Genomic DNA, 19,489 nt, shown 5'->3' with positions numbered 1-19,489 from the left:
AAGTAACTTTTTGTGTTCTTTTGATTTACCCCGGAAATGCGTCAAATATTGCAAAGCTAAGAACTGGTTATTGTGTAACACTCCAAAGTACCTTTTGTGTTCTTGTGATTTACCCCGGAAATGCGTCAAACATTGATAAGCTACCCCTGGGGCAAGCATGCTTGGTTACCCTGCTCTAGTTCCTGTAGAAAAGATGAAGTAGTCATATCTTCTATCCGTGACTTGTTTCTTTGTTAATTTTTTCGAGGGGGGGGGGGGGGGGTTGGGGAATGGGGTTAGCTCACATTCTTCGTAACGAAGTTCTATATGGGGCAGCAAGCACAGTTCTGTAAGATAATCGATAAAATCTCCTGTAGATTTGTAGGTTGTGTATTCAATCTTTTAAGTTGCATGAGGTAACTCGGCGGTTGACCCGTTTTCGTGAATTTTTTCGTGAGTGATCTTTAGTGTTGTTATCCTCGAGTCACCAGGCGTAACCTATAAAAAAATGGACAGGAGATCAATGTTTGTGAGTGCTTATGCAGGACATGCCTACATGTGACCTTATTTTGTACAGGTGAAAAGGTATTAAAACAATGGAGATCGTCTGTGTTGCTCTCTCGTCGACTTTCAAATAAGTTTTCTCTTCGCTGTATGCATGCGAATAATTTTGAATAATCTAACCAACACAAAAAATGTCCCTTACAACTAACTTATTTATCTAACTATGCTTAGCAAGGTAACTATTGAAAGGGCGCACCTTCTTAAAAACTGAATCTACTGTGGACTCGAGCTGAGTGCCCATGTTATATTGCAACTAGGTTTTACATGTAGTACTACCGCTGAGCGACCGATGGAAACTTCATGGGGAAGCATCACGCCATCGTAATAATATTAGGGCGAAGTTTCAGTCACTAATGATGCAAACAACTGAAAACCAAGAAAGAACTTTCTTTTTTTTGTGGCCTCTGCCTCCTATGGGAGGTGTAGCCATATTTGCTTTCGGGATTAGTAAGTAGGTGAGTGAGTGAGTGTAACGATCGAATATTCCGATCTTGACCCAATTTTGACCCGATGTTTCCCGTTGCTGATGATAAACATCTCAAAATAATTTCACAGTGGCATCCACCGATGCATAAAATAAAATCAAAACTTTTTCTTGCAGACATTTCTTAATAGATATGACCTGCTCATCATAGGGGATTGAGGATTTTTTCTTTGAAAAAATAGCAATTTGCTGTTTGAATCAACGACTTATGCCCAAATTGAGCCGCTACATTTACCTTGAGTTATTCAACAGAACTGATAGAACCGTGGAACGGTGGATGAGCGGATGGCGGAATATCGTAAGACGCGGAATGACGGAATATCTTAAAACGCGGAATGCCTTTTTGTATGAAAAAAAAAAAGTCTACAAGAGTAGAACTGCAATAAAATAAGGAAATTAACCAAGTGAAATTAAAATTAGCATAGGTAATCATTGTTAGAGCCCAGACCGGATTTGGGAACTATGAGGCTTTCGAGCAAGCCCCTCTAAACTGTTCTTATGCAAGGAATGATCATTGATTATAAAGTGCGTTCGTGGGGACGAAATTTAGGTTCTGGAATTCTTAGATCTAGACTGATGAACCTTCCGGGAAGATGATGGATTTATGAGAGAAGCACTTTTAAATAAGCCACAATAGTCGTTAGGGGAGAAGTGGAAAATACTGCGTACAACGATCAGTTGACTCAAGAGTCTCGCGTGGTTGTACGTGTCTGCTATTTTGTCAAGAGGGGCCCAAGCTCCTTATTATGGATATTGGAGGTAACTAAGAATTGCTTTAACCCATCGACACCTGAGTGTAACGTGTGCATGTGCAAAAGTTAAATTTTGGAGAATCCGGGAATAGCAAGCACAGTGAGCGGTAAATATTTTTTATTTCTTCTTTTCCCAAAAACAAACTCCAGTTAAAGAAGACCATTTTGATAACTATTTTCAACGAAAAAAGCGATAGATGCATATCAAGTTTTTTTTCAGAACTCAAGATAAAAGATGAAAATCGCTTAATCTTGTACGTGCTTTGTTCCATTTCCTTCGGTTTGTCTAGTTACGTAATAACAGCGTGTGCTGTTTTGATTGACATTTGATTCGGAAAAGTACTTCCCACATGCACATGAAGGTTGAGGAGAGTCTTAAATATAGGAAATCTTGCTCGTTGGGAGGCCTTTGATTTGAGTCTGTGTTTCTGAGTCATCAAGATCTAGACAATCGCCTAGGTAATTTTGTTCTTTTACACATATAGCATTCTAGAAGGTTCCAGGAGCTTGCAGAATTACTATATTCATCATTATAGTATTATGGAATATTTCAGAAACTCCACATCGTTCAATTAAAATGCTTCTTCATTCACATGGGATTACCAAGCTTCCTGGAACTTTCTAGAAACTCTCTATGTTAAGCTTCTCCCATGAAAAAAACTAAAGGGTTTCTCAATTCATTCAACTTCGATATTGTAAAAATCCTTTTAATGGCCCATTTGTTGATCCAATTTTTGTCTAAGGTAAATTGAAGACGAATTGAAATGGCTTCATTAATATATTCGGAGACAGCTGCCCGTCTTTCCAGATACTCGCAAGAATATCAATGGTTACTGAGTTTGAACCAGTTTCATTTGTATTTTCAACACAGGTGAATGTGCTGCTTGGAAAATCTCGCAATTTAAAAAATGAGGACATAAGAAAGATTGCCATGCATGCAAAACCGAATGAAAGTTGATTGAATGGGGCGAGTTTTCAAATGAAGATATATTAGAACAAGTATATTTGAAATTTGCGTTTAATATGGCGCCATTGAAAAAGCTCGTTAGCACAGTAAACAGTTTAATTGTTTTTTCGCCGCCTAATTTTCTGAGACGGGGAGCTCAAGGCAGGAACAAATATACCTTCTGCATTGCTCATTGGCAAATGAGCCTAAAATTTGATGAATGCTAGAGTTTAATTTTCTGAAGCAGGAGCAATAGAAAAAGCTTAAAACTGGGGTGACTCCTCATAGACTTCTAGTTTGTCATGACTGCGACCAACTTTACGTGCTTTTTCTTTTATACTGGATGGGAACAGGGCGAAAAAGAAACATTTGCAAGTGTTGTCTTATGCGTTTTGTGCGCTCTGCTCGCATTGACTGCGATCTCGGGAAATGGTATTGTCATCTTTGTAATATGGAGCACACGGGAGCTACATTCGCCATCTTTGGTTTTGCTGCTGCTCTTGGCCGCGTCAGATTTTCTTGTCGGATTGGTTGGCCAGCCATTCTTCGTTGCTTTCAAGATTGCGGAGAGCCTCTGATATTTCAGCGCGTATTGTAACTTGCGACTGATTCAGTTTTTTTCTGGGTGGATAACTTCTGGTGTGTCTTTTATTACACTTAGTGCCATCTCTGTCGACAGACTACTCGCTTTAATCCTCCATTTGCGTTACAAAAACATCATCACAGTACAACGTGTGATAATAGCAGTGATCGTTGTTTGGCTGGTTTGCTCCATTGTGACCATATTGAAATTTTGGGTGCAAAACTGGATCATTATCGCAGTTTGTACTAATTTATCGGCTGCTGTAGTAATTGCGTTTTGTACTGGTAAAATTTTTCGAATTGCGCGAAGACACGAGCGGCGCATTAAGGAACAGAACGTTGCAATAACACTTAACCCGTCCTTGGCGGGGGACTTTAACGTACGTAAATGTAAAAAGTCTGCCCTGACAGTAATTTATATTTTCGGCTTGATGTTGATGTTATATATTCCTTTCTTTGCCGTTATGGCTGTGGAAATTATCAAAGGAAAAACAAATTTAGTTAAAGTCGCTTACGAGTGGGCTTCGTTGATCGTTTTCATAAACTCGTCCGTCAATCCCGTTATCTACTGCTGGAGAATGAAACAAATACGAAACGGCATTAAAAGGTTTTTCGGGAGATTAATTTGCCCAAGAATTGCATCATCCTGCTGTATTCACCTTGTTGGTTTGGCGGCCAGTTCTGAAAGATCTTAAAATTTTCGTAAAATTGAAAGTAGTTTCCTTTTGCTTTCCATTTAACTGAGTAAGAGTTAGAGATATGTCACGTCGAAAACTGCTTATGGCATTTTGGAAATAGTTTCCTATTGGAGAGTATGGATTTACAGCTTATTTACAGCAATATTTCGCAGTTTCCCTGACTTTTTTCGTACTATACTATGATTAAACAAAAGATGTATGTGTAAAATGAATAAATAAGTGTGTAAATAAATAACTGATAAAAAAAAAAGTGATATTATCGTTGAGATCTGTTTTGCATTGATACTCAAAATTACTTTCGGTTTCTTTGCTACCCTCTCAGTTGAGCAATTGGAGCTCATAACAGATCATTCTTTATTATTATTTTTTCTCTACTTTCAGAACATCGATCGTCACAGATATCGTTGGCACATTAGCGCATCTGGGAAGTCAAGGAAAAGCCATTACTTCCCCACAATAAAATGGCACAGTTATCTTTTATAGACTAGAGGTCCATTCGGGTTACCAGCAGCATGCCAGAACTCAGGCCCTGTTTGTTCGATGGGCGAATAACTCTATCCAACGGATAAATCGCTATCCAGCGGATAAGTGTTTCACAAAACATATTGTGCTATTTAACGGATAGTGATTTATCCAGTGTATAGCGTTATCCACCCTTCGGGGCCAGGATGAAAATAAAAAACGTTGTTTGTTTACAAGAAGACGCCATTCACTATGATTTCAAACTGTCAGTTCGAAGAACTGAGAAATACAATAAGTATCAGCCTTGATTAGTTTTGTGACTGAATTTTATCGATTCCCCTCATGTGCTATAACATATCACTAATCAGGCCCCGGTTGTTCGAAGGTCGGGAAACGCTATCTGTAGGATAATATCTATCCGGTGGATAACGCTGTACGGTTTGCCATCACTCATCCGCTGGATAGCGATTCATTATCCTCCGGATAGCATTCTGCGCCCTTTATACAACTGGGCCCAGGTCTTTATATATTTGGAAATTTTGTTCTTTGATAGACTTAAAAGAAGCAAGCGGTCTTTGAATTTATTTAATGTTGACATTGCAAAGTTTCAAGTTTTTGTCAGGCGGAAAAAAGGGAATAACTACAAAAGACCAACATTCTCAGACATCTGCCCTTATTTGCCCATATACTAATAACAAAAATATATATTTATCCGTTTTCATGTTGCCCTATCTTTTTCATCTTGCGAAAGCCCCAGAATTCTTTTTGATGTTTAGGAAAGGCTTAATAGGACCTCTGGCAATGAATCAGATATTCAAACAGTCGATTGGAACTGATTAAATTGGACGAAATTTACGGAAAAACATGTCGCTCAAATTTTTATGTGGCATCGACGAAAGCCCGTCTGTGAATATTTATATCTATTGTATTTGCAGGTGCATAGTGTACTGAGGCGCCTAATGTGACTTGCATAAGTAGATCTACTTTTTAATTTGTAACATTTCTTTAAGTGGCCAGAAATTTTGATTACCCAAGCATATAATTTGACTCACAAAAGGCCACTTCAAAAACCTTTCACACTTCTGCAAAGTGGTACTGAATGGTCAACAAGTCTATATCGACTGTGAGTAAAAACAACTTGACATGTTTTTCTTTGAATTTAAAGGTAATTTTGACGGGCTAGAAATAACTGGATGTTTCGTTTTATATATGTGATTTGTACGCTCTGGTTACATTGACTGCAATATTAGGAGAAGGCATTGCTATGTTAATTATATGGAGCTTCACACGGTGCCCTCTTTCTCTCCAACCGACATCTCGCTGTAATTCTAAAATTTTCATTGAATATATTGTAACTCGTGAACGTGCGGTTGGGAATCTCTCTGCGATAGAGGGCCAGACTGCTGACACCTTGAATTCACAAACGGGACTTTGAGCGCGCTGTCGACGAGTTCGCTTGATATTCACGAAAAGTATCTGATGAGTCTCTAGGCCGAGTCGAAACGCCGCGTCATACCAACCACTAAGTATTTTTTCACAAATTCTCTTCAGACAATACAAAAACGTCATTACAGTTCGACGTGTGGTTATTACATTGATAGCAATTTGGCTGGTTGCTCAATCGCAACTTTATTTAAGTTTTGGATGCGAAACTGAATCATTATCGGTGTTTTTTGTTCATTAATCGGCAACTAAAACACCTGCGTTTTGCTCAGATAAAGTTTTTCATATCGCTTGCACGCACGAGCGTCAAATCAACAGACAGAATCATGGAATAAAAAGTAAGTTAGAAAGGAGGGAAGTAGAGTAGATAAAGGTAAAAGCTGATATCATTTTGACTTCAGTTTGGATTCCCAGATTCATTGCAAAGTTTTGAGGTGCACTTGTACTAATTACTAAATGTACTAAAGTTAATGAGTCAATCGTTAAAATCAGTAATCTATGAATAATGTTAATAGGACTCAGTGAAATCGAATTTGGTCTGTAATCATACGAACGAATAACAAAATCGGACAGCCGCGTAGCGGGTGTCCAATTTAATAAATACGAGTATAATAAAAGACAGAATTGGACGACAAGAAGTCCTTTTATCAATTAATCCGGCTCAACTATGAAAAAATTTGAGAAATCAAGCAGGTGATACGTTTTCATGAAACTGAGCAACAGATAACTCGGCAAAATGCACAACAACAGCGCAGGTACTGTCCACTGACATAGGCATGACGTGTCAACATGTATGACACTGTCCAATTACAAGCATGACTCGTACATTGTCCTCTTGGTGCTCAAATCGAACTGGTGATAACCGAGCACGTTCGAGAATTTTGTGATTGTTTTGATTTGTTATGGAACTGTTTGCAGCACCTGAAGAAAACCGCCACTGGACCGGACCTCATACCGTTCTAGGTGTGGAGAGACCACGCGGAAATTTTTACACGTTTAATGTGCAGGATCTGGAACTTGTCCCTGACGTTCAGTACTTGGCCCTCATCGTAGAAAAGAGCTCACGTAACCCCCATTCACAAGGTTGACGTTCCCAAGGGAAAGACAGACTACAGAAGAATCAACATCACCCATGTAATTGCACGCGCATTTGAGCAACTATCACTGCCGCATGATTTCCAAATACTGACTCTATTTTACCCTGACCTATACTGACCCTATTTTACGCTTATATGTCATTTTGATTTCCATTCCAAGCCCAGCTCCACATATTGTGTCTGCAAGTTCCACATAGTTTGCGTTACTCAGGGCTCTTTCTTTCTTACATATTTGAGTTTTGCATCAGTCCAGAAGACGAGGGCTAAAAATTGACTTCCACATTGCTGTTCGAATGAAATATTTTGCCAATTTCAATTGTGTTCCTCTACTTTCTGTCAATAGTTGAAAAGATGAACACGTGAATGCATATTCCTAGTTCTTTTCCAAACCCTACCCGATTTAACACCGTAATGATCAAAGTCCTTAACCCCTTCCATGTCTCCCCTATCAGTTACTTTTAACGGTTAGGCTGATGGTTCTGACGGACGTGGATAAGCGATAGATAGACTCTCTAACGCGTCTAACGTTTACGAGGAAGATAAAAAGACGGCGAACAGATGCTTCTGGCTGTGACTGGTTAATTTGAGAGCTTTGACGGTCACATTGATATCCACGGTAAATTTTCAAAGTCTTTGAACACGGTAAATTTTAAAACACTTATTCGAATTCAAACGGTCCCGCAATTAAAACTGTATATTAACACACAGTTTTTGTTGACACCAGCACGCAGACGTTATACTACAGGAAAATGATCATAAAAAAATAGGAAAGTCTCAAGGAGGTGTTATCTCTGACAATTGACTGTTAGGAATAAGCCACTGTGACAATGGACAGTTTTTTATAGAATGGCAGTTTATCGATTGTTATCAATGTTTTAATTTTTTCATAAAAGGATAATAACTGACATTTTGCTAATGTTGAATGGTGACAGGCGGAGTGTATAGTGGTGACAGACTTGTCATATTTCCTATGCGGTCATCGCAACTTGAAGTTCCATTGAAAGAACATTGAAACGTCGCTCCACTGGTTATCAAACATTTGCTAAAGAGATCGAATATAAAAAGAGTTGCAGAATATATCGCTACTCGTCTTTGTTACCTCTTAGATAACCAAGGGAGCATTCTCACCTGATTTTATATAAAAGATAAACATGTGAAAATAAACATGGTACACAAAGAGTAAATTGATTAAACTCAGACAGATCAAAAAGTTGAAGTTGGCGGCAATCAGTCCAGTGTCGGACGTACTGTTTATCTTTAGAACGACTGATAAATGTCCAAATGGAACATATAATGAGGCAAACATCTCTTAGGCTAAAGCTTAACAAGTTTTTATTTTCCTATTCCGACCAAAAAATTAATCTGTACCAATAATCATATAGTTATTTAAATCATTAATGTAGGTAGGCTAAGCATCTATAGTCAGCAGTCATCAAACTGAATCATGTTTAATTTTAATTAGAATGTACAGTTCCCCCAGCTGTACCTGAATTATCACGAAAACTCAGCTTTCTCAAATAGCTTTTTATGGCTCGGCGTACTTGCGAATTTCTCCAGCAGTAAATAAAAGGATTTACCGACGAGTTTATGAATACAATCGTTGTAGCATAATCATAAGCGATTTTTATCGACCACGTATAGCCTTGAATCGCTTCTACAGCACTGACTGCAATAAATGGGAGATAAAACATCAGCATAATACCATAAAGATAAATTACGGTAGTGGCTGATTTTTTACATTTAAAAGCATCAACTGGGTTGTTTTGTGACCTGTTTCGTACGTTTCTCAAGTCATCTATTTTTTTAATTTGGCTATTTATTTGGCTTTGATGTCTTCGTGCAATTTGATATATCTTCCACGTGCAAAATGTGGATGAAAAAATATTCACAACAACAAAAGAAACCGGAATGATGACCCAGTTTCGAACCCAAAACTTCAAAATAGTGACAATACAGCAAAGAACCCACACTGCTATCATGGCTATCGTAATGCGGCACACTGTGATCGTGCTTTTGTATCGCAAGTGAAGCGTTAAGGCGAGGAGTCGGTCGACAGAAGCTGCACCGAGGATGATAAAGGACACACTCGAAGTTATCCATCCACAAAAGAACTCAATCATTCGCAAGTTACAATACGCGTTGAATTTTTTGAGACTCTCCGCTACCTTGAAGGCAACGAATGAGGGCTGGCCAACAAATCCCACAAGAAAATCAGACGATGCTAAGAAAAATAACAGAGCGAACGATGGCGAATGAAGTTCTCGTTTCTTCCAGATTACGAGCATGACGATTCCATTTCCAAATACTGCAGACAGTGCAAAGACGCTGCTAAATAGACATGATATGACACTCACTGTGACATCGTGTACTGTCCTTGTCCAATATACTTCCATGAAGAAACATGTTATCTCATCGGTGGAATTCATGGTTGACGAATATGTGATACCAGTGATCTCAAATGGATCATACTGCTCCCACGACAATATGGCTTCATGGTTTCGAAAGCACAATTTTTTATATCAGTTTCACTTGGGAAGGAATTCACTTTGAGCACTCGATTTAAAAACACGTGATTAGAAACGACAAGTTTAGTTAGATACGTCGTGTAAAACCCTGGAAAAGTATGAAAAGAGCGAGTGAGTAAATAATTAACTTTGACTGTTAAATTCTTCTGTGTACACAATTATTTCGCTTGAAAATTAGAATTCCTTTATTCGAAAATCCGAGATATGGGTAGGAGATGAGGTTTGTGTGGATATTTCGAGTAGTTTTCATTTCCCCTTTTTTAAATGGGACCTGTGGTGATTGTGGTAATTTGAAGAAATTTTGGAAACCTTGTTTTGTCGGAGATCAAATAGAAAACACGTGCACAGATCCAAGTAACTCTTGTCACGGGAAATCAGACAAACAGTTCAAGCTTGTCCGCTTGGAGGGAGTGAAGGTAACTAAATAAATAGTTATTAATACGTATATGTACCCAGAAAAGGAAACTGGCTTTTTCTCGGTGAAACTTTATATAAGTTCCGTAGGTCGCCGACTGGCCTTTTTTTTTTGCTTTCTAATACCAGTTTCCAAGTTGTTGGCACAGGTTGTGTTTTTTTGTTATTCTTAGCTGGTTGCAAGTGCAGGTAAACAGAAATCAATCGAGAAAAGAGCTTTGTTCGTAAAAAAGCGCACCTGTTTACTCTGGTCTTCCCAGTGCATGTGGGAGTGAGCTAAATTCGAAATTGTTTTTTTCTATATGTGGCTTGTCACAGTCAAGTAATCACGTTTTGCTACCTTGCTTACGCAGTTGAAATCTCTCAGTGTTTGATTTCCTCGATAAATTCCAATTTCCCCGTACGTAGTTATCTTGAAATATAAGAGAGAATGAAATCACATTCAGATGTTTATCAAGCGTCCTTGATTTATTTGTACTAGAAAACTTTGATCTCAGTAAAATGCACGTTCAGTTTTGATCAAATACGTAGGTGGGGCAAATCCATGCAACAGCTTCATTTGAAGTTACGCGAATGCATTCAAAATCCATGCAGTGCATTCATAAAAATCGCCACCCGACGTTGTCCACCAACTTAAATCTGTTTCAACTGTTTGTTTGAATTCGTAAAAGTCCGAATTGTTACTTCTCTCTTATAGACCAATTAGACTTGCCTCACCATGCGAATACTGCCTCTACATCCCCAATGATTATTAAGCATTTATATCCCGGTGTCAAGTTTACGATTCTTAAACCATTGAGATAAAAAAAAAAAAGGCTACACAATCCATTTCAAAGTGTAAGGGAAGGGTATTTACTTTTCATTTACATCGTCTGCGTACAGACAGGTCACGTGCAGTGGTTGGAAGTCGACGATGAGAGGAAGCCCATAAAACTCATCACTCGAGCAATGACACCATTAGTTCTTGGTATGTAACTCTTTCGTGAAGTTGTATTTATGTGATATTTTCTTTAAGAATTGTTTCGAATTAGATTAGTTTTAAGTAAGACACTGATAAAATGAAGTGTTGACAACCAAAAGGAAAAAAAAAGTCTGAGCTAACCGTACTCACAGAAAATTCCAAATTGGATTTGACTTTATTCTACATGCACTGCGCATAGTGGTCGCATTAGTTATCAACAAGGTATAGTTGCGTTGCAATTGCACGGTGAATTTAGCTGAAAGTACGGTCAAATGCAACTCCTCTATAGACTTCCGCTCTCTGGTAACAAGGGCTCCCATACAATTTGATTAAACTTCATAACTATTTTAATATTTTTATGTGCGCCAAGATGGCTGCCGCTTACTGTCGTCGTTGTTGTTTTTTTAAGCTTTTGTGCTTTGTTACCTTGTTCGTTCAGTATCTTGACAAGCACAATTCAATCTGTTCGCCTCCATATACCTTTAAAGGCCCTTTTAGCGTCAGTCGAAAGCTATTTTCTGCTTCTCGCTGCGGTCAAGACCTTGCTGTTGCGAGACGCTCAACTAAGTTACCGATCACCAAATGGTCAAAGCATGGTTCGACGGTTGCTGCTCTGTCCGAAAGAGGTTTCATCAAGGACCTATCTATTGCAGTGGATGTTGAAATTAACCTGGGTCCGGAAAATTTTAACTACATGCCGACTGCTTCACTTCAAACTTCAAGACCTAGATTTTCTTTCAGTCGACGTAATTTATTTCAACTTCGCTCCTGTTGTCCTAAGGTTAAACTGGATTATTATCTTATTCATCGCTTAAAGTCATTGGGAATTTATAGAGCTAGAGGTCGTAGAGCTGGTGTTAATTCTAGATTTGGACCTCGTCAACAACATCACAAGATTCCAGTTCGTGTCACTGACCACTGTTTTTTATCAACGACCAAACGCGCACGACTTCGACCCAAGGATACAAATTTGCATTTAATTTCTACTCACTCTTCTTCTTTACCCCGAATAATCCCCAAATGTATGGTCATTAATGCAAGATCACTTGTGAAAGTTGATGCTGCTTCTGCTTTGCATATGGAATTGCACTCAAACAACTGCGATATTTGCATCATCTCCGAAACATGGCTTAAACCAAATTTTCCATCTCATCTCGTTTGTCCGAAGGATTACTCAATTTTGCGAAAGGATAGAACTGACCGGTCAGGCGGTGGTGTTGCTATTGTCTGTAGGAGCGATTGGTTGTTGGAACGATTAGACAGCGTTTTTTATAATGCCTTTGAATGTTTGTGGGCTAAAATTACAACTCCCAACTCAAGCTTTTATGTGGCTGCTGTTTATCATCCTCCAGATCCGCCATATTGTCCTGATGATTTATTGGAACATCTAACAAATAGTTGTGATCATTTATTGACTGGTAATCCTAACAGCAACCTTATAATTTGTGGTGACCTCAATCAGCTAGATTACAATGATTTTCTTACACAACTAAATTTATTCCAGATGGTAAATACACCGACAAGAAAGAACAAAATTTTGGATGTTTTGATTACTAACGTCCCACATTTTTGGAGGAAAGTATCGGTCACTCAAGGACTAGTTCGATCTGACCACTCTGTGGTCCTGGTATATCCCAGAATCCCACTTAAGGCTGAAAGGAAAACTGTGATGTTCAGAGATGTTCGTGATCATCATAAACTGGATATGGATAAACTGTTGAAGTTTCATAACTGGGACAATGTTTATCAATGCGGAGATGTGAATGGAAAACTTAATCTTTTTTGTACCAAGATTAAGTCCATGTTTGATGAGTGTTTTCCGGGTATATCAGTACGTGTGTCTAATAGGGACCCCCCGTTCTTTTCTCCTCTAATCAAACATCTACTGGACCAACGGCGAAAATTGATTCGGCGAAGTAACATGTCAGGAAATCCTGTTTCGATTGAGATCCAAACTCTTCAAGAGAAAATCAACAAGTTGATCAGAGATAATCAAGTTCGAGCAGTTAAAGGGAATTTTGAGAAACATAGTGCAGGATCCAAATCTTGGTGGTCAACAGTCAATTCCCTGACAGGAAGGAAGTCTACCAACTCGCAAGTAAGCTCAATTATCTCCCCGAGCGAGATCAATAATTTTTTCTGTTCCATTAACACTGATCCCCTTTATAAACCCATTGACACTGTCACTATCCCGGAATCAAGCGAGATGCCTGTTTTAACGGTCTCCAGTGTTACCAGGAGTCTACTGAAATTAAAAAGAACTGCCTCTGGTCCAGATGGAATCCCGTACTGGTTTTGGAAAGAGTTTGCGTACGACCTCGCTCCTGTTGTTACCCATATTTTCAACTGTTCTTTGGAAAATCACATTGTGCCTGATCTTTGGAAATTGGCCGACATAACTCCCTTGCCTAAAGAGCCCAACTTTAAAAATTGCACACAGTTGCGGCCTATTTCGCTGACTAATGTAATAATGAGGGTTTTTGAACGTCTTGTATACAGACAAGAATTATCTCAATATATGAAGAACTTCATTAGCTTCGACCAGTTTGCATACCGCAAAGGCCACAATACGACAATGGCCTTAATTAAGTGTCAATATGCTTGGCTGAAATGGCTTGAGTCGGGTTTTGATTGTGTTAGAATCTTCTCTTTTGATTTCAGCAAAGCTTTTGATTCGGTCCCTCATGATATCCTCTGCTCTAAGTTGAAAACACTTGATATAAATCCATACGTGACCAATTGGATTATTAGTTTTTTACAGAACAGGAAACAAAGAGTTGTTGTTGATGTCATTGTCACGGACTATGTAAATATCAATAGAGGTGTCCCTCAGGGGACAGTTTTAGGCCCTATACTATTTTCTATTATGGTCAATGATATTAAGGCCATTCTACCAAATCAGAATTTACTTGTGAAATATGCTGATGATTTAACATTAAGTATTCCAGTAAAATCGCTGGCTAATAACGGCAATTTAGCAGCTGAGGAGGTCCGATCGATCGTCGCATGGACATCTGCTAATCGTATGCAACTAAACTTCAAGAAAACGTGGGAGATGCTTCTTAGAGGCAAATCCACTAAGGCCTTACCTGCTCCTCTGGTTTCTATAGAGCGTAAACCATGTCTGAAGTTGTTGGGTGTAACTTTTCAATCTGATCCGTGTAACTGGGATTTACATTTTGATAATATTATATCGAAAGCCAGTAGTCGTCTGTACATCTTACGTGTTTGTAAATTCTATGGACTGCCGCTCGATCATCTTCATCTTCTCTTTATCAGTCTTATTCTACCTATATTTACATATGCTGTAGAAGTATGGGGCTGCGCGTACTATCATAAGTATCTGAGTCGCATAGACAGGCTGTTCAAGAGAGCTTTTAAGCTTGGCTACTGTAAAGAGCTTTTTTCGATTGAAAATATTATTATTCTAAAAGATAAGAAGTTGTGGGCCAAGATCACCGACAGCGATTTTCCAACAGCTTTAGATGACCTTTTGCCACCAGAGCGAACAATGGATACGCTACGTAAGAGGCGCCATAATTATACTCTCCCGCTTGTCAGAACTGAACGTTTCAAAAGGACCTTTATTAATCGATGTTTGTTCTCTTATTAGTTATTCAGTTAGTAATTTAGTTAGTTTATTAGTTTTATACTTGCTGATTTCATGTCATTGTAACTAAACACGTTTGTTGTTTAGAGTGCTTAATAAAGACTTTATTATTATTATTATTATTATAACTGCTCGCATTGCATAGTCACTCAACGGTTTATAGTTGCTATGCTGTTGTGGTATTCATAGGTAGATGGGAAGTAAAATAAAAAAAAGCACACAAAAAAGACTAAAACTATGAATCTGTCATTGTGAGACAATTGTCGTAAAGTATAACCACTAAAAACAGTCGCTGGCTTTTCAGTCGCAAATGCCAACACCCTGACATTACTTGGCTGCGAGGACCTACTCGACCGCAGTAGAATTCGGACAGCAGCTCAACAATTATGCATTTTCCAGATGATCTACATTTCCAGCCTCTTGGATTAGACAATTAGAGAGAAATGGACTCTCATCAACCCTTAGAGACAGCTCGCTGAGCTTTGATGGCCATTTCTATTGCCACACTGCTCGCCTTATCAAACGTAGCTGCGACATGGATTAGGGTATATGTGTTAGGAAACCGAAAAATTCGATAGACTGGCGAATGAATCAAAGTCAATAAATTCGTGCAGGGTGCTGGATGACGAATACATCAAACAAAAAAACGTTTGCCTGCACTGATTTCTCTTTCCTTCGGGGAAGGAGAAACAAACGCATGCTCACGGAGTATAGGTTCCCAAATGCTTTGGATACTCGATATTTTTTCGAAAGTTTTCTAATGCTCCCAGTTGTGATTTCGCTATACGTAGAGATTCCCGACTTCTTGTCAGAGGAAGAGTGTGATCACATTATAACACTGGCAAAGGAAAGTGGACTCCAGACAAGTACTTCAGGATATTTCACCTACGACGGAGACTTGGACGAGGAACTAGCCCTAGCTGGTGAGCTGGATCTAGAATTACGAAAAATGACCAAAACAATTTTCAGAGTTTAGATCAATTAATTTTTTTGAACATTTTAATGAAGCAAAAAAATTTGGAAACGTGGTAAGCCGGAACAGGTGTGCGCAGGTCAGCTCATGACCCTGCTACACGTGAACAATGCAAGGAAATTAAATTGAGCCTTTTTTTGTCGGGATCAGATTCTTTTTTTCTCGTGAATACTTTAACTGTATTCTAGCTCAACCATGATTATTAAAGAAGTCTAAAATCCATTATGATATTGAGATATATTATGATATTGACCACACTCCACAATAAGCCAGCAGAAAACATCTCTCTGACCTATTTCTTTTAAGACAGTGACTGGACTCTCGCGCCTGAGCAAGCATTTGCTGGAAACTACAGTCTTTGGGATGCAAATGGTGATGGTTCCATTGATGCACAAGAGGTACTGCATTTGGGAAGTCACTTGCGTAATGTAATAAAATTAAAGTGCTCGGAGGTCTCATGATCGTTTACCAAAAAATCAAATTGTTTTTATTGTTGAAGGTGAAGGCATTTGCTGGAAAACACAAACAACTCTATCTGGATGATGAAGAAGTGCAAGAAATGTAAGAACATTTGACTGTAGTTGTTTTCCCTTTGTTAAAAAATAGAGCGTCCCGAGAATTTCGGCTCATTTTTGCAATGTAAGGAATAACCATAAAGGAGTAGTTAAAGAGGAAATTTATGATTTAAGGATGAAGAAGAATAATACAGATTACAAACGACGAACTTGAAAACGCTAGGCTTAATTTTATGACGACATGAACCCATGACCGCATTACTTTCTCAGGATTAGTAGAGTATTCAAATTATAAGTATTACTCTGGTTTCAACAAGCAGTTGTCTGTAACAGGTTTACACGGTTCTCAGGAGGTTACCTTGAAACGTGAGGGTAGAGATTGAATGAAGCCAGCTGATGAGAAAATGCAAGAGAAATCCCCTACAGGAACGTAAAGGATTGTTCATTATAAAGTTTATCGTACCTTTGACGCTTTTTGACATTTGGAGAGCTAGGATATTGCAATGGTGACTCCGCATGCTCTCTTGTGCTGCCGCCTGTTTTCGATTCTCGTAGCCGGGGCATGTTTCCCAAAAGTGCCGGCAACTTTATGGGCCGTTACTTAATCAACGACTTTTTATCTTTTAGGGCTAAACGCCTTCAAATAAATGATGAGCTCAGAGATGGTAGGTAAAATAAATAAAGATACTCGTAGACTTGCCACAGAGACATGATCGGAACAACATAACCCTTGTCAACATAAATTTCTTATCACTCAAAATGTGAAAAGCTACCTCAGGGAAACTATCTGAACCTTTTACAAAAAAAAGAACGTTTGTTAAATTTCAGGGAGAATAACTGAGCAATTTTTCAACAAGTTGAATATCAACAAGATAATGCGGTACATGAATTTTTTGAAAGACAAAAGCCCACGCCATAGGTTTCGTTTTAGCCAGCAGGCCTGGTTACGGCAGGACAAAACCGCTGACCCTGTTCTGAGACATCTTCATGAAAGGTATTTTGAAATTTGAGTCAATGACAAAATATTGCCAGGATGTGCGATTGAAATCAAGAGAGATTCTATAAGATTAAGTTTTGTAAGGTTTGGCGTATTAAATATCTATGTATTTTGTGTTAGGGTTATAAGGCTAACCAAACTTCCGAGAAAGATAGTCCAAGGGGGAGAACCAATGCAGGTAAATAACGATTTTGTGCCAATCCAGTTGCTGTTTGCAGGATATTAGATATGCTAATCACATTTAGAAGGAAATTAAACTCCATAAATTTTCATATCGCTTGTAAAATGAAGTTAAAAAATAATTCCTTGAATGATATAGAGCTTTCCCACGCCGGGAATCGAACCCGGGCCGCGGCGGTGAGAGCGCCGAATCCTAACCACTAGACCACGTGGGAACTTACTTACTGTATTCATTAATAAATAATATATGATAATATACCAAACGGGTTGTTTGATTTCTTACTTGTTGAGACGAGTGTGCACGACAGCAGTGATTGAAAAGCCATTGAGTTTCCTGCCTGGTAAAATGTAACCACTGCTACACGTGGAACCATTTCGAAGTCTTGTGAATTTTGAGAAAGTTTGCTATTTTTCACTTTTTAGGTTCTTCGTTATGAGAAGTTTGGTCATTATCACGGCCACCTGGATTCTACCATAAAAGACCCCACAGTCCCTTGCTGTCATCAAAACCATCTCAGAGCACCCGACTGCAGAGTCTGTAGGTAAGATTTTCACCCTAGGAGGTTACTCGGGAAATGCATCTGAAAGAATGGCGAAGAATAAATGAAACAAAGAAAAAACTATAGTACTTACGAGCTGCGTACGAATGGACAAGAAAGCGAGTGAGCGAACGTTGGGTGAGAAACAGAACAAACGAGTGATTGAGTGAGTGAGACTGAAAAGAGTTGTCAACCAGTCAGTCAGTGAATCAAAGTGTCAGTGTTATGAGAGAATGATCGAGTGTGTATTCGGGTGAGGGAGTGAGGGTTATCATGGTTAAGTTTTGCTTATGGTGGGTCACGAGGTTTTTTAACTACCATGTGATATGACCAAATTTTCCCTTTCAGGTTTATCACTATTTTGTATTATCTTAACAATGTAGAAGAAGGAGGAGAAACAGCTTTCTTGATAGCTGATAACACTACAACCACTCCAGATGTAAGTAACTCAACTTTCCGCATACTCAAATACGCAGCTTATACACTATGGGTAGCCTATTCAACAAGGATATCAACAACTGATCATGATCATAGACAACGCAATTCTTCAAGGAAAAAAAAGAAAATGAAAAGAGAAAAAACCGTAGTTTCCAATTTGAAAATATTTTTCTTAATGAACAAAGCAACCTAATGGTCTTTCATAGAACACAAATACAGAGGCAGGTAAGGGATACTGATTCATTTTTTCCTCCAAGATCTCTTTCCTAAATATTAAATATTAAGTCTGAATTTTACTAACCAAAGAGATATATCATATTATTTAATCTTGAAGATCATAACATGCTAATGAATTTTTTTTGTGTGCAGAAGTACTGATCTTATAGTGCTAAAGCTCTCGATGCATACTGGATCTTGCTCACTAGAGCGCCGTATATGTAGGCGACCTCTTCGTATGATATTTCTTAGTTTACCCTTGGCTTAAAATACCAGTAACAGCATGTCCCTGAAGACTTTCTGCAGTAAACTGCGGCATCGTCTTGAAAAATTTTTACCCAAAAAATATGCATAAGAAAGTGAGTCGTGTTTGCACTAAAACACAAGCATAGCATGCACACAGCTAGTAGTGTTGCATGCATCGAGCTTCAAGGGAAATTATTCTTTCCTTTGTTTGATTTGGATTATTTTCAGGATATTGAAAATTCAAAAGCCGCGACAAATGAATTCAATCTCAGCATCAATTGTCATTCAGCGAACCTAGTACTACCTCCAAAGAAGGGCACGGCCATTATGTGGTACAACAATTTCATCGACCCAGACAGTGGTCTGCTCGGAGCAGTGGACCGCTCCACGTATCATGGGGGATGTGACGTCATCAAGGGAGAGAAATGGATCGCTAACAATTGGCTGACAGCGCCAACCAAATACTCAAAACACATCAAGAGCATGTTTGATACAGGATTTGATTAAAACTGGTGAAAACAGAAATTTTAAATTAGTTTAGCTTGTCTTTATAAGCCTATCGTCTTTCTTGCTCAGATAACTTTTATTTAGAGACAACCAAAATCCTCCACCCCTCTCCGGCGATGAAGAATGGCCGGTCTCCAAGATAAATACTTAATGTCGATTCTCTTCATTGATACTTACCCATCATTATATTCATGAGCTCAGCAAAGAGAGATGTTGTTTTTATTTTGCTTTCTTTTAAGTTGTTTTGTTGTTTTAACTTTTACTTTTTTATGTTTTTGTTGTTGTTTTTTTCTCCTTTGGGTTAAAATATGTGGATTCTAGCTATGAAGGTAAATCGTTCGCACAAAAATTAATAACCAGT

General features: G+C 38.5%; 3 protein-coding genes and 1 non-coding gene across 4 annotated transcripts; 2 read left to right on the top strand and 2 right to left on the bottom strand.

Moving 5' to 3' along the window:
• The first annotated feature begins 2,892 nt into the window (after nt 1-2,892).
• On the top strand, nt 2,893-4,147 carry LOC113674311 (histamine H2 receptor). Its single transcript, XM_027190796.2, is given in 1 exon segment — nt 2,893-4,147. A coding segment is annotated over 1 exon segment (975 nt). The 5' UTR covers nt 2,893-3,027; the 3' UTR covers nt 4,003-4,147.
• Nucleotides 4,148-8,325: 4,178 nt separating this feature from the next.
• Nucleotides 8,326-9,576, bottom strand: LOC113674312 (melanocyte-stimulating hormone receptor-like). Its single transcript, XM_027190797.2, has one exon. The coding sequence runs from the start codon at nt 9,431-9,433 to the stop codon at nt 8,462-8,464; it is 972 nt and encodes a 323-aa protein (XP_027046598.2). The 5' UTR covers nt 9,434-9,576; the 3' UTR covers nt 8,326-8,461.
• A 59-nt stretch (nt 9,577-9,635) lies between these two features.
• Nucleotides 9,636-19,139, top strand: LOC113674231 (transmembrane prolyl 4-hydroxylase). Its single transcript, XM_089198896.1, has 11 exons — nt 9,636-9,948; nt 10,829-10,913; nt 15,309-15,440; nt 15,797-15,888; nt 15,990-16,051; nt 16,633-16,670; nt 16,834-16,999; nt 17,123-17,180; nt 17,606-17,724; nt 18,070-18,160; nt 18,850-19,139. Exons 1-11 carry the CDS (start codon nt 9,748-9,750, stop codon nt 19,126-19,128), a joined length of 1,323 nt encoding a protein of 440 aa, XP_089055022.1. The 5' UTR covers nt 9,636-9,747; the 3' UTR covers nt 19,129-19,139.
• Nucleotides 17,326-17,397, bottom strand: Trnae-cuc (transfer RNA glutamic acid (anticodon CUC)). The gene has a single exon. It is a non-coding gene; the product is annotated as a tRNA-Glu (tRNA).
• Nucleotides 19,140-19,489: the final 350 nt, after the last annotated feature.

The sequence above is a fragment of the Pocillopora damicornis genome, chromosome 3 (genome assembly GCF_964200805.1).
Source record: "Pocillopora damicornis chromosome 3, jaPocDami1.2, whole genome shotgun sequence".
NCBI lineage: Eukaryota > Metazoa > Cnidaria > Anthozoa > Scleractinia > Pocilloporidae > Pocillopora > Pocillopora damicornis.
The sequence above is the reverse complement of the archived record's forward strand: the minus strand, read 5'-3'. Positions and strand labels throughout refer to the sequence as shown.

Bases quoted from the DNA above. Each gene is read 5' to 3' on its own strand.
- LOC113674231 (XM_089198896.1), top strand. From the start codon at position 9,748: ATGAGGTTTGTGTGGATATTTCGAGTAGTTTTCATTTCCCCTTTTTTA. The intron at 9,949-10,828 runs GTAACTAAATAA...GTCTGCGTACAG, and splicing joins TCCGCTTGGAGGGAGTGAAG to ACAGGTCACGTGCAGTGGTT. The intron at 17,000-17,122 runs GTATTTTGAAAT...ATTTTGTGTTAG, and splicing joins CTGAGACATCTTCATGAAAG to GGTTATAAGGCTAACCAAAC.
- LOC113674312 (XM_027190797.2), bottom strand. From the start codon at position 9,433: ATGAATTCCACCGATGAGATAACATGTTTCTTCATGGAAGTATATTGG.